This window comes from Girardinichthys multiradiatus, chromosome Y (genome assembly GCF_021462225.1).
Source record: "Girardinichthys multiradiatus isolate DD_20200921_A chromosome Y, DD_fGirMul_XY1, whole genome shotgun sequence".
Classification (NCBI taxonomy): Eukaryota; Metazoa; Chordata; class Actinopteri; order Cyprinodontiformes; family Goodeidae; genus Girardinichthys; species Girardinichthys multiradiatus.
The window spans coordinates 31083219-31098446 of NC_061818.1; the positions used below are offsets into that span (position 1 = coordinate 31083219).

At 40.3% G+C, this 15228-nt stretch overlaps 1 protein-coding gene across 3 annotated transcripts in view; it reads right to left on the minus strand.

The window, feature by feature from the left end:
- LOC124864203 (histone-lysine N-methyltransferase EZH1-like) overlaps window positions 1-15228 on the minus strand; it is a 23689-nt gene continuing 8461 nt past the window's right edge. For 2 of the 3 annotated variants that reach the window (XM_047358880.1, XM_047358878.1), the window contains exons 8-20: window positions 12578-12741; window positions 12354-12445; window positions 12101-12263; window positions 10124-10308; window positions 7776-7867; window positions 6860-6888; window positions 6634-6759; window positions 4951-5129; window positions 4762-4857; window positions 4573-4654; window positions 1976-2056; window positions 1812-1896; window positions 1-1671 (exon numbers count right to left, since the gene is read on the minus strand). In XM_047358880.1, coding sequence (XP_047214836.1) covers window positions 1611-1671; window positions 1812-1896; window positions 1976-2056; window positions 4573-4654; window positions 4762-4857; window positions 4951-5129; window positions 6634-6759; window positions 6860-6888; window positions 7776-7867; window positions 10124-10308; window positions 12101-12263; window positions 12354-12445; window positions 12578-12741 — 1435 coding nt within the window. In that variant the 3' untranslated portion in view covers window positions 1-1610. The remainder of the gene's footprint in view (window positions 1672-1811; window positions 1897-1975; window positions 2057-4572; window positions 4655-4761; window positions 4858-4950; window positions 5130-6633; window positions 6760-6859; window positions 6889-7775; window positions 7868-10123; window positions 10309-12100; window positions 12264-12353; window positions 12446-12577; window positions 12742-15228) is intronic. The other variant, XM_047358879.1, reaches the window with a different exon arrangement.

Sequence of the window (15228 nt, forward strand, 5' to 3'; positions counted from 1 at the left end):
TAAAGTATAAAGTTAAACTTTTATTTTTATAGGCATACACTGTACACAGCATTAACCTCCATGTTGTTCATCTCGGGGAGACCTCATTTGAAATTAGCATGCTTTCAATGTTTCAGAGATAGGTTTACAGTGCCTTGCAAATGTATTCACATTCCTCGTGGTTTATTTTTGAATTTTTAATTTTACAGAAACTTTAATGTGTTTTATAGTGATTTTATTTGATAGACCAATACAAAGTAGTGTAAAACTGTACAGTGAAAGGACAAAGATAGATGGTTGTCAAAATATGTTTATAAAAATAAAAGTGTGGTGTTCATATGTTCCTCTTTAATCTGATGCCCCTAAATAAAATTCATTGCAACCAATGTCCTACATGCAATACATTTTATGTGGAGGAAAACTAACATAACACATCCCCCTCAGTGTACTGTCCACATTATAAAACATGGTGGTGGTAGTGTCATGCTGTGGGGATGCTATGCTTCGTCAGAGATAGGGAAGCTCATTAGAACTGATGGGAAGATGAAAAGATCAGAAATATTGAGTTGAGACTAGTGAAAGTTTACTTTTCAGCTGACCTAAAGCCAGTTGTAAACAATAGGTAAAACCTAAATATTTATGTTCAAGATACTCCCCATCCAGTCTCAGAGCTTGAGCTATTTTTCAATGAGCAATTGGCTGAAATATCAGTCTCTAAGTGAGCAAAGCTGGCGGAGACATACCCCAAAGGTCATACAGGTGTTACTGCAGTGAAAAATAGTCCTTGCATCATTGACTAGAGGGGCTGCACACAAATGCTTACCACACTTTGTAGATACGTATTTGTATAAAAACAAAATCATTTTCTTTCCACAACAATTCACTTCATTGTATTGGTCTGTCACATAAAACACAAATAGAATACATTGAAGTTTGTGGTTGTAAAGTGGTAGTGTAATGTAATGTGAACAAGTTGAAGCGGAGTGAAAACCTTTGCAAGGTACTGTATATTAATATGGACTTCAAAAAAAGCATGGTAAGTTGTAGGCTACATTCACATGGGTGTGTCCTAAATGTGTGGAATAACACTGGTAATTTAGCTTTTTCTTATGTCATAACCTTTCTCTGGCAATTATGCAACATTTCACATGCAAATTATTTTAGCTTTTTGGTGAAGAATATTTTGGCACTTTTTTAAATGTTAAAGGAAGACACTCACAATTTATTTTATTACCATGGTCTGATGAAGTTTATATGTCTGCTGTATATACAATGATCTGAGTACCAATTCTAGAATTTTCTCGAGGTAAGACCCGCTCTTTGCCATCTACAAAGTTACATTCAGTCAGTCGGTTTTTCATCTAGTTGCCTATTTTTACAGAACATTGATAAAAATGAGCTTATTTCACGACAGAAATGTGTTAATGCTGCTAGCTTTTCAGTGGAGCAGTCAGGGTATAACATTATGATCCACAATACTAAGTGATTGAACAGGAATATCTTCTGACTGATGCTAAAGCACTGGGCTAACATGTTTAGTTGATGATGTGTCAAAGGACAGCACATGCATTTTACTGATCTACATTATGTATGCTGGAAAAGCTTGCATAATGTACAGAGATATAACAAAGCTAAGTCAGGTCCACCTCCCTCTCTATTCCCACGTACTTCAGAGCATCAGCTTGGCTGTATCTGTGTGTGGAAACATTAAGAAACAGTAAAACAAATTAAATTAAGGAGTAAGTAATTGAACACAGTGAAATATGCTTTAGCCTTTTTCCCAACTTTACTTTTTAATTGATGGGGAGTCACAAAAAGGCCAGTAAAGCTACCTGTAGTCAAAGAAAAGTTCCTCCCCCTGCAGGATAGCTCGCTTGGCAAAGATTCCGATGCGATGGTCTCCATTAACCATCACAACTGCATTGGCGGTAAGAATGACATTAGCAAAAAAATGTCTTTAGAAAACTGGGAATTCACTCTGTAAATGAAAACTCACCTTTGGCATAGCAGTTGGGATTAACTGAATGATTTGCAAATCGGATTTTGTTCCCCTTTCGTGTAGCATCCACTACAAAATCTGCAGAGACAACATTAAAGGGTTAGTTCAGGTTTTTTGAAGTGGGGCTCAGGTAAAAGTTTATAAGTAATTCATATCATACCAGCAAAATATAACTTTCTTGGGTTCTTCCTTTAATATAAATCCAGATTGCGTAGTTCCAGGGGCTGAGTCCAAGAGGGGCCGAGACTAAAGTGGATTTTTACTATCTTAAATAAAGCCCAGTCTCAAAAATACGATGGTGGTTTATGTGAGCGCCTTTTCAAGAACCATTAAACTGTTGTAACATTTGCATTGGTAATTTAATTTAATCATGCAGAAACTGATGATTAATTACGTTTGAAATAGAGGTATGAGGTGGTGTGCCACCAATGATCTTCCTGGGAGAAACATGTACTGAGAGCAGAGCAAATAAAGTGCTTCTGGTCATGGTAACCATGTGACATGAGAGTAACGGTGTAAATGCGGTGTAAAAAGCAAAAATAGTATTGCGATTTAAGTGAAATCTGTTGGATGGATGGATTGACGCATTGTTTGACTTTTCTATTTGATAATTACTCTGACTAGAAACACGTTTCATCCTCAGAAAATGTTTCAGACAGGAAAATAGTTGGTGGCGCACTACCTCCCACCTCTTGTTTCTGTCTAAATAATCATCGGCTTCTGTGTAAAAAAAAACAAAAACTGTCTGATGCATACCTAATGATAGTTTAAAGTTTCAAAACCTAGCATTTGAATATATCACTACTGCTGTGAGATTGGAGTTACTCTAGGACAGAAGAAGTATTCTTGGGCCTTGGCCCCCCTCAGACTAGCCATTAGCTTCTGTGCCCAGAACCAACTAAATTGGATTTATATATACACTGCTCAAAAAAAATAAAGGGAACACTCAAATAACACATCCTAGATCTGAATGAATAAAATATTCTCATTCAAAAGTGACCAAAACATCAGCCAGAAAGCATAGGTACTGAGAAGTGGTCTGTGGTCCCCACCTGCAGAACCACTTCTTTATTGAGTGTGTCTTGCTAATCGCCAAAGATTTCCCCCTGTTGTCTATTCCATTTGCACAACAATATTATATCCAGTCCCGGATAAAGCGGAAGACGACGAATATGAGTTTTGGTCACTTTGAATGTTGGTGGTGCTTTCACACTCGTGGTAGCATGAGACGGGCTCTACAACCCACACAAGTGGCTCAGGTAGTGCAGCTCATCCAGGATGGTACATCAATGCGAGCTGTGGTAAGAAGGTTTGCTGTCTGTCAGCGTAGTGTCCAGAGCCTGGAGGTGCTACCAGGAGACAGGCCAGTACACCAGGAGACGTGGAGGAGGCCGTAGGAGGGCAACAACACAGCAGCAGGACCGCTACCTCCACCTTTGTGCAAGGAGGAACAGGAGGAGCACTGCCAGAGCCCTGCAAAATGACCTCCAGCAGGCCACAAATGGGGCTTGTGCTCAAAGCCCAACACCGTGCAGAACGCTTGGCATTTACCAGAGAACACCAGGATTGGCAAATTCGCCACTGGCGCCCTGTGCTCTTCACAGATGAAAGCAGGTTCACACTGAGCACATGTGACAGACGTGACAGAGTCTGGAGACACCGTGGACAGCGATCTGCTGCCTGCAACATCCTTCAGCATGACCGGTTTGGCAGGGGGTCAGTAATGGTGTGGGGTGGCATTTCTTTGGAGGGCCGCATGGCCCTCCATGTGTTCGCCAAAGGTAGCCTGACTGCCATTAGGTACCGAGATGAGATCCTCAGACCCCTTGTGAGACCATATGCTGGTGTGGTTGGCCCTGGGTTCCTCCTAATGCAGGACAATGCTAGACCTCATGTGGCTGGAGTGTGTCAGCAGTTCCTGCAAGATGAAGACATTGAAGCTATGGACTGGCCCGCTCGTTCCCCAGACCTGAATCTGATTGAGCACATCTGAGACATCATGTCTCGCTCCATCCACCAACGTCATGTTGCACCACAGACTTGTCCAGGAGTTGGCGGATGCTTTAGTCCAGGTCTGGGAGGAGATCCCTCAGGAGACCATCTGTCGTCTCATCAGGAGCATGCCCAGGTGTTGTAGGGAGGTCATACAGGCACATGGAGGCCACACACAATACTGAGCCTCATTTTGACTTGTTTTAAGGACATTACATCAAAGTTGGATCAGCCTCTAGTGTGTTTTTCCAATTAAATTTTGTGTGTGACTCCAAATCCAGGCCTCCACTGGTTAATAAATTTGATTTCCATTGATGTTTTTTGTGTGATTTTGTTGTTAGCACATTCAACTTTGTACAGAACAAAGTATTCAATGAGAATATTTCATTCATTCAGATCTAGGATGTATTATTTGAGTGTTCCCTTTATATTTTTGAGCAGTGTACATATATACACTAAAAGAAGATGCCATCAGCCTTATTTTGTCCAAATAAGATATTAACTGACTATAATCTTTAAACATCCTGAACAGTCCATTAAGCATTTTCTAATGAACTTAAATAAAATGTCTTGTAATACAAGCAAGAAAAGGAAAAACCTGCCGTTGTTTAAATTAAAAAGGAAGCTTGACATGTATTTGTCGTAGATCCTTCCTCGTCGGTCTGCCTCATCTTGAGAGATCTGCTGCAGGTAGAAATGAAAGAAAACTTAGTAAGAATTAAATAAATCCAAAGAAATTGTAAATAATTAAACTAATTAAACAGAAATGATATCATATTGCATCGACATGCCTCTCCACAGTACTCAGAGATAAATTCATTCTTCTGCACAGGCTCTTTGATGAATGTTCCCCAACCAGCAACATCTGACGGAGCTAGTAGCAAGTGCTGAAAAAGAAGCCATATGTAGAAGATTACTTTCATGGTGAACAACATCAAAATATCAGACCGATATCATTAGATTCTGGCACTTTGATGAACCTTTTTGAGGCCTCTTTGGATGCTGCAGTTCTTACAGGTCACCACTTTGCTATCCCAGTGGTCCGCAGCTCCGCAGGTCATGCAGAGATCTGGGTCACACTCCCGCACAGCCAGGTAGCACGGACACTGTTTCGTGTTGCACTGGGTTTTACATCGGCAGCCTGGAAAACGGTTCTGGCCTGCAAAACATTGGGTGAAGAAAAGGGAATTTAAGTGACTTTGACTGTGGTAATTTTGTGAGTATTTTAGTAACTACTGAGATACTTGAATTTTCATGCATAATCATTTCTTGGGTCTACAGAGAATAGTCCAAAGAAGAGAAAATATCCAGTAATCGGTTGTTGTGTGGACAAAAATGCCTTGTTGATATCAGAAGTGAGAAGATAATGGGCAGACTGGCTCGAGATGACAAAAGGCAACACGAGCTCCAAAAAACTTGTTACAATCGAGGAATGCGAAATAATATCTCTGAACACACAACATGTCAAATCTTGAAGCAGAGAGGCTACAGCAGCAAAAGACCACACAGCTGCCACTCCTGTTAGCTGAAAACAGGTAACTGAGGCTGTCTGGTCCAGTAGGTCTCGGTTTTAGCTGCAACATTCAGATGGTGTGGTCAAAATATGATGTAAACCATCTGAAAGCATTCATCTGTTCCTCCTGTGTATCGGTTCTGGCTGTGGGGGTGGTGGCATAATGGTGTGGGGAATATTTTGGTACATTCTTGAGCCCTGATTGCTACGTCTAGCACAATAACATGGGATCAAGCTCAACTCATCTCAAACTGGTTTGTTGAACAAAACAATGAGATCATTGTACGCCTATGGCCCCCATAGTCACCAGGTCAACTTTGGGATGTGGTGGACTGAAAGATTAACGTCATGGCAGCTGACCCTCCGGGCATGTGAAGGAAAACCTCGAGCAATAATAACCCAATGTTTTATTCAGAAGAGAAAACTGTCCATAACGAGAAGCTCAGACAGAATTTCTTCTCTTTGTGGTGCTCTTTAATCCTCCATTCCTTCCCCCTCTGGGATTTATGTATCAGGCGTTTTCAGGCAGGAAGAGTTTGACTCATAGTGCTGTATATTAGGCTCAGAGCCTGTGATATCCCTTTGATTCCTCTCCAAGTCTATGGAGCACACAGATGTGGGGCTGCTTCCTGTTTGGCTGGGGTGCTTCTCTGCTACGGGAAAAGGCGGCATAACATGGAGGAGGGGGGAGAGTGAACAAATGAGGGAAAAAAAGGTTATTTCCAAGCCATAGAAAAATGTTAACTTCAAGTCCTTCTCTTTATCTGTTGTTAACCCTACAGAAGCCAAACTGCAAAGCAAATTCCTCTACCATGTGGCCATTTGGAGAAAAGCTCTTCTGGGGCACTCCTGCTGTAGTGAAAGCCTAATTGTAAATGCAGCTCTATAGTAAACATAGAACCTCCTATTCCCACCAGAGGATGCTTTTCTTTTCTGGCCACTGCCAGAATACTGCAGTCATTTAACATTCTGCAGGTCTGCTCCTTGTGACTAGAGGGGCTTAAAAACACAACAACAACTTTCAGCCATTATCATGGTTATGACCTGGAAGAGTAGACTGAATTGCAGGAACCATTGGTGAGAGGTAGAAATAAAAACACAAATTTTCTGACAAACTGGTGACAGGTGAAGAGCAAAAGGTGACACTCACACTCCTGTCCACACTGGCAGAACTTCTCACAAAAATTCTGGGTCATCACACAGGGGCAGGAGCTGTCACATGGGTGGCCAGGGTGGTCACACGGCTGATAGTTGTACACCTGATTGGAGGAGTTATCTGGAGCAACACGGGAACAAAGCAGAAAAACCAACACTACAAGCTGTACTAAGTGGTCTAGATCAGTTATGTATTAATCTAAAATTTATGATAAATGTACCTTTCTTCAGCTGAATCTTTGCCCATAACCTGCAACAACAAACAATTTAAGGCATTTTACAAAACAAATTTATATACAGAAATATACAGTTCATTCAGTCCAATCATAAGGACAGATTAAAAGTCTGTTACATACTTTGCAATTTAATCCTAGTTATTAAACAATGCAGTCAATTTCATTTTATTATGTTTGTTGGTCAAATCTATTCTATCTAAAGAAACCCAGCCGATTGGATGAGGTCACTGACTTATCACTCCACCTGAATGAGCATGTAGGGACAGTGTACAGTTGATTGTATCAATTTGTAAACTTTGCCATCATCCCTCATACTGGACATGTTGGTGGTGTCATTATAAAGGAAAGACTCCCATTTAAAGGGGTGAAACCTTCAGCAGACCGAATGAAAATCCAAATTAGTAAGATAAAAAATACAGAAGCACCGGCCCAGAAGAACTTTCTCTGTGATAAAATAGAATTAATGGTAAAAATAATGACAAAAAAAGCTCTTTTAGTGGCTTCATCTAAGGGAGACACACAGCTAAAATTCAAGCCCCGAACCAGCAGTAGCAACTATTGGAGGAATACCTCCTTCAGTTGCTTTGTCTAGGAGAGAGGCAGGGTTAAACACAAAGAGACAGAGCAGGTGCATCATCTATATCTATGCCATACTCTTTCCATTCATAGATGATGGACTGAACAGTGCTGCTCAAGGGCAATTTGTTGCACCTGATTTTATTTAGGGGTATCAGATTAAACAAGGCTACATATCCTGTATCATTTTCCCTCCATTTGTTAAGTATGCTCTACCTTGTGTTGGTCTAGGACATAAAATAAAAATAAATTACATATCAGGTTGTGTTTGAAATCTAAGAAAATGTGGACACGTTCAATGGGTATGAACACCATTGCAGCTTGCCTGTGCTTCCTTTTCTTCTTTTGGGGCGAGATGTCTCCATCTACCAAAGGGACACGGTGGATCAGAACCTCTTTTGCCGCAAACTCGTAGACCTGAGAGGAAGGTCAATAACAGCCATGTTAACCTACAAACCAATCACACATACACACAGTTACAACAACTTTGTCCTCATAGCAATGACATTGTGTAAGCTGTGTAAACTGAAAAAAACATCTGTCACAAAATGTTCTGCTTTGCTCCATCTTCTGCTTTCAAAACCAGAGCGCTGAGAGCAGACGCAAGAGTATATCCTGCACACACACACACACACACACACACACACACACACTGACACACACAAACCACCTCTGGCTGCCAAAGCCCAGATTTGGCTTCTTCCCCAGGACATAGACACACATAACAGTGCAGCTGGCTTTAGCATTTCACGGAGTGAAGCTGTGGGTGGGACCTTCTGCATATCAGCAGAGCTATGACAGTCCAATACGGAATCTGCAGCTTTTAGACAAGAAGGGGCCTCCAGGATTGGATATGAAATAAAGAGGCTGGATCAATGTCTCTGAAATGGGTCGACACTGTTCCAGAACTACTGATAAAACAAATAATACAAAGAAAAAATTATTAATAGCGGCCCATCAGACACTAAAATGACAGCAGATATGGCCTCTCTCAAGACATGTGTAACTACAAGAAATATCACATCTGGTAAGAATTCCTGTTTATGGGGCCACATGCCATACGCTCCTCTAGTCAGCCCGATTAAGCTACACCATAAAACCACAACCTCAATATGCATGTGTCATCACACAGGAACTGATGGCAATATAACAAAAATCAGCAGTATATTTTCCACTCTGTATCTAAACAAAACACATGTCCTTTTTATCCAAAATAATAAAATATATATATTTGTTGGGTAATTTCTACTAACCCACAAATGTTAGATGCTAGTATATTGTTCAGTTATATTTGTCTAGGCTTTATTTTATGTATGTACTTTGCCTGTTCTGCTAAAGCATTTCAGATGTGCAGTATAAATCAGAATCAAAATCAGAATCAGCTTTATTGCCAAGTTTGTACAGACAAAAAAGGAATTTGACTCCAGTACACTTTGCTCTCAGTAATAAAGAATATATTTTTAAATGTACATATATACACAATTAACTTTACAATGGAATATAATTTGAGATACATGAAAGCGGAGCTCAGTTAAGGTAAGATGATGTTTATTTAATCAACTTTAGCTGAATCTTAATTTAGGTTCGAATTCAACAAATGTCTGCACAGCTGTTCTTTAGTTAAAGTCACTTCATCAGAAACATGCACAAAACTCTCCAGAAACCCTGAGCTACAACCGATAATCTGGCAATGCTATTTTTTTTTAAATGTTAAGTTGCTACATTGAAACGTATCCAGCAAACAGTCATGTGAAAAAAATAGGAATCCCTAAAACAGCCTTACTAACATTTTTGATATATAGATATTTAACACCAATTTTAATAATATTGAAAAATTCAAAGACCTTAAAAAGTTCTGTAAAATGTAATAAAATGCTATTTCTGGTGAGGATTAAACAAGGGCACCTAAAGAATTAGTTCCAAAATAAAAGAGCAAAGATTTTACACACAAGAGTATCATATTAGGTGCACATGATTAGAATATCATCAACATTTTGAAGGAGGATTACCTTGTTTAAATTTTAAACATTTTATTTGGTTTGCTCGTGAGTGTAGAGGTGAGAGCAAACACAATGGTTTGATCAAAAGAGGCATTTAGAAAGAAGATAACAGCGATAACAACGTTCGAGTCTGGTAAGGGGTTATAGGAAGTCTCAGAATATCCTGACATCAACTGTTCCACCGTACAGAAAATAGTGGAGGAAATTCAAAACTCAAGTCTGTCTGTCCAGGCAAGTTCACCCTGAAAGCAGACAGTGAGATGCTAAAAGAAGTCTCCACAACCGTAAAATGCCATGTTAGGGTTTGCTATTGCTGAAATAAAAGTGCCTGTCTATACAATACAGAGAGAAACTGCATAGGTGGAAAAATAAGACTGAAATTTGCCTCAGAAAACACAAAAAAAAAAAAACAGGACTTCTGGAATAACGTTCTTTGGACACAATAGAATAAAAAGGGATTATTTAGACACCAGCACAGAGGACATGTTTGGCATAAACCAAATACAACATTCCAGGAAAACAACGTCATACAAACTGTGATGGATGCAAAATGTATTGGAGAAAATCTCTTTGAAATGAACATTTCCTAATAAAACTGAATTTTTATTGGGATATGTTAATTTTTTCGCATAACTGTATATGGTTCTTAAGCATGCATGTTTAGAACCTTTACCTGTTTGCAGTTCTTGGTACCAATGAGACGTGCAATGGAGCAGAAGTTGTTAAAATATGTGCCATGTAGCACCCTGAAGAGTGACTCCTCGGCCCCACTCCACTGGACCACACAGCACTCCTGCTGGTCCATTTCATCTTCCCCTTGACGCAGCTTGGTTGGAGTCTGGCAGCGTGAATTCCCCTCTGTTTCACACACATAAAATGACAAAAACATGGATTTCTAAACAGACAAGAAAAAAAAGTTTCATTCTCTTTGGAAAAGAGCTTAAAGCTCTTGCCTGCCTTTAAAAAACATTAAGTTAATAGTTTGTAAAACCAACTTTCACTATAATAACAGTTTTTGGGGTATGTCTCAACCAGCTTTGCAGAACTGTATACTGAGATTTTTGCCCATTCCTTGTTGCAAATGAGCTTGGGTTCTGTCAAATTAGATGGAAAGCATCTCAGAACAAACATTGCCAAATCTTGTACCAAGATTATCCATTGGAAATAGAGCCGGACTTTGACTGGTCCATTCTAAAAGGTGAATTTTCTTTGATCTATACCATTAAATTGTAGCTCCAGCTGTATGTTTAGGGTGAACTTCTCACCCAATCACAAATTTGTTTTGCAGCCTCTAACAAGTTTTCTTCCAGGGGTTCTCTTTGTTGACCTGCATCCATCTTTCTTTGAAATCTGCCGAGTTTCCATGTCCCTGCTGAAAACAAGCTTCCCCACTACATGATGCTGCCGCCATCATGTTTCACCATGTTCGCACATAGTGTTGCCCATGTTGGCCAAAGACCTCAATCTTGGTCTCATCTTAATGGATCACTTTCTTTCACCTGCTTGCTGTGTCCACTGTAAACTTGTTTTCAAGGCTTGCAGCAATCTACAAATGTGACTTTCAGCATTTTTAAATAGATTGAACATATATGTTCAATCTTGGGATGTTGTTTTATAACCAAACCCGGCTTTAAACCTCTCCACAACTTTATGCGTGAAATGTCTGGTGTGGTCCTTGGTGCTGATGCCGTTTGATCACTAATGTTCTCTAATGCACCTCTGAGGCCTTCATGGAACTACTGGATTCATACTGAGATTAAATTACACATAAATGGAAGGTTAGACACTATTAACTGCCATTACTGGACAATCCTATTGCATTTCCATAGACACACATATTTGAAGGAAGCTTTTAGATATTCAAAACTGATGCTCTTCCCATCCAGAGGACAAGGCAGAGAAATGAATGTTGCCTGGCAACAGGTTGAATGGAGCACTGCTGTGGCCACGTGCTCCAGCTTCTTCATGCTCTGCATCCGTCTGCTTAAAAATCCGTTTTTCCACATTATCTTTACTTGTGTGAGAAAGTCTGCTGAGTCACTGGCTAAGCACCAGCAATTTCCCGCACTGGCTTTAAGGGAGGAACTAATGGGAGATGAGAGATGCAGGGTGAAAAAGAAGACAAAAAGCCAGAGGAGAGTTCACTTATTTAGCTATTTCTGCTCTCTACATCAAGATGTAATCAGAAATTTAAAAAAGAGGAAAAGAAAACCAAGAAGAGGAGGACAAGCCTGGGTTTATGTAGAAGATGATTCATGCAATATTGGTTGGTTTATTTTAGTTGGCAGCAGACAGCTGACATTGGGAGATGATGTGAGAGGAGAAAGCAGGATGTGACCTGAAAGCTGCAATCTGCAACCAAATGTTTCTTTCTCAGATGGGGAGCAGCTAGTTAGGCAACACAATCACGCAGAAACTTGAAAAATGGGGGAAGGTTATGGTAAATGATGCATCTACTCAATGACTCAGTGCATCAGGTTTCATGGTTGTGTTCATTGTGTCTGCATTGTGCAAACCCACAGGACACACAACTTTAACTGCTTAGATACAAACACATTATCACATTTATTTCAGAGTGACTGAAATTATGGAGTTTTTTCAGCTTTTTTGAAACAGAACAAACCTCTTTTAGGCAAGACAAAAGGAATACCTGAGGAGGAGGTGGTTTCATGGTCACTGTCACCCTCCTTGCCTTCCTCAGCAGACCCAGTTGGTCCAGAACCACTGGAACTGGTGGGTCTCTGCTGCCTCCGTCGTCTCCGAGATCTCTGCGACCGTAACATATTGCGAACCACAAACTCTTTAGCTCCTTTCTGTACAAATTAAGTGGTGATAGGAAACACACAATAAGCACTGAGATATAGAACATATTTCTGAGTACAGAATGCATGGACTGGGTATACCTGTAACAGGAAGCAGTCATCCCCACATGGTTCAGTCTCAATGCAGATCTCCTTACTCTTCCTCTTGTAAACATTGGGTGTTGCATGAAAAGCTTCATGAATAGAGACAATGCATTCTCACTACCTGCTGCACGAATTGCAATATTTAATGCAAATTATATTAAAAAACTGCAATCATAATATATTTATTCAAGTCTTAAATGAAACAAAGAAAGGGCTATTACGGTGGAGGAAACAGTCGTATTTGAAGCAACGCCTACAGAAGAGCGTGTGGAAGGAATGCAACGACTGCTCCCTCTGCACAGACGTTGCAAAAGGTCCATCTAAGTTGGGGGTGCAGAGAGGGGGAAGCTTTACTGGGCCAGGTGGCTCCAGTAGATCCTTGTACCTGTAAAGAATATGGGAATAACATGTCAAATATTTAGGGAACAGCATGTGAAGATGTTGAAAAATTACATAAAGTGCCATGGAAATGTATTTCCTCCCTTACAACTTTCTTCTGTTTTTGCTTTTTGTCACACTTAAATGTTTCATATCATCAAACAACTATTAATATTAGACAAGGATAGCCTGAGTGAATACAAAAAGCAGTTTTAAAATAATAATTTAATTTATTAGGGAGGAAATGCTGTCCAAAACAACCTCACGCAAGGTAAAACATAATTTTCCGCCTTGTTAAATCATGAAATACTTGTAATTAACCACATCCTTTGGCTTCAGTTTCACTATTTACACTTAGGCCTGATCACTGGCAGGCTGGCAGAATCAATAAATTACATAAAGGGGACAAATCATGCTTTTAAATCCTTCCTTTTCACAGTTGTGGTCTATATAAAGTAGAACTGCAGTGCTTTGGTCTGAATTCCTTGTTATTGTTTCTCTACAGGCCCCTCTTTTAATCCTGTTCTGAGGTGCGTTTGGGAGCAACTTGTTTTGGTGCAATCTCTTTAAATGCTACTGAGGCACTTCACACCACGCCCCCCTCCAGGTCAAAGAGCACTCCGCTTTAGCCTTTTTTGTAGTGTGACAACAATTATTTAGTGCCACAGGAACAAGACAGAAATGGCAAAAACAATGCTAAACTGTTTATGTAATAATAATATTCAAATTAAAATAAATATGTATAAAATAAAGTGTGTTGTCATGTCAGCATTACAGGTCCTTCTCAAAATATTAGCATATTGTGATAAAGTTCATTATTTTCCATAATGTCATGATGAAAATTTAACATTCATATATTTTAGATTTATTGCACACTAACTGAAATATTTCAGGTCTTTTATTGTCTTAATACAGATGATTTTGGCATACAGCTCATGAAAACCCAAAATTCCTATCTCACAAAATTAGCATATCATTAAAAGGGTCTCTAAACGAGCTATGAACCTAATCATCTGAATCAACGAGTTAACTCTAAACACCTGCAAAAGATTCCTGAGGCCTTTAAAACTCCCAGCCTGGTTCATCACTCAAAACCCCAATCATGGGTAAGACTGCCGACCTGACTGCTGTCCAGAAGGCCACTATTGACACCCTCAAGCAAGAGGGTAAGACACAGAAAGAAATTTCTGAACAAATAGGCTGTTCCCAGAGTGCTGTATCAAGGCACCTCAGTGGGAAGTCTGTGGGAAGGAAAAAGTGTGGCAGAAAACGCTGCACAACGAGAAGAGGTGACCGGACCCTGAGGAAGATTGTGGAGAAGGGCCGATTCCAGACCTTGGGGGACCTGCGGAAGCAGTGGACTGAGTCTGGAGTAGAAACATCCAGAGCCACCGTGCACAGGCGTGTGCAGGAAATGGGCTACAGGTGCCGCATTCCCCAGGTCAAGCCGCTTTTGAACCAGAAACAGCGGCAGAAGCGCCTGACCTGGGCTACAGAGAAGCAGCACTGGACTGTTGCTCAGTGGTCCAAAGTACTTTTTTCAGATGAAAGCAAATTCTGCATGTCATTCGGAAATCAAGGTGCCAGAGTCTGGAGGAAGACTGGGGAGAAGGAAATGCCAAAATGCCAGAAGTCCAGTGTCAAGTACCCACAGTCAGTGATGGTCTGGGGTGCCGTGTCAGCTGCTGGTGTTGGTCCACTGTGTTTTATCAAGGGCAGGGTCAATGCAGCTAGCTATCAGGAGATTTTGGAGCACTTCATGCTTCCATCTGCTGAAAAGCTTTATGGAGATGAAGATTTCATTTTTCAGCATGACCTGGCACCTGCTCACAGTGCCAAAACCACTGGTAAATGGTTTACTGACCATGGTATCACTGTGCTCAATTGGCCTGCCAACTCTCCTGACCTGAACCCCATAGAGAATCTGTGGGATATTGTGAAGAGAACGTTGAGAGACTCAAGACCCAACACTCTGGATGAGCTAAAGGCCGCTATCGAAGCATCCTGGGCCTCCATAAGACCTCAGCAGTGCCACAGGCTGATTGCCTCCATGCCATGCCGCATTGAAGCAGTCATTTCTGCAAAAGGATTCCCGACCAAGTATTGAGTGCATAACTGTACATGATTATTTGAAGGTTGACGTTTTTTGTATTAAAAACACTTTTCTTTTATTGGTCGGATGAAATATGCTAATTTTGTGAGATAGGAATTTTGGGTTTTCATGAGCTGTATGCCAAAATCATCTGTATTAAGACAATAAAAGACCTGAAATATTTCAGTTACTGTGCAATGAATCTAAAATATATGAATGTTAAATTTTCATCATGACATTATGGAAAATAATGAACTTTATCACAATATGCTAATATTTTGAGAAGGACCTGTATTTGCAGGTTACTGCTCTGCTGTGTAGTTTCCGTAGACAGAATTGACCTCTTAATCACATGAAGTCTTTCAGCAAATCCTTCTTGATACTGGTGGAGGCTGCTGAAGT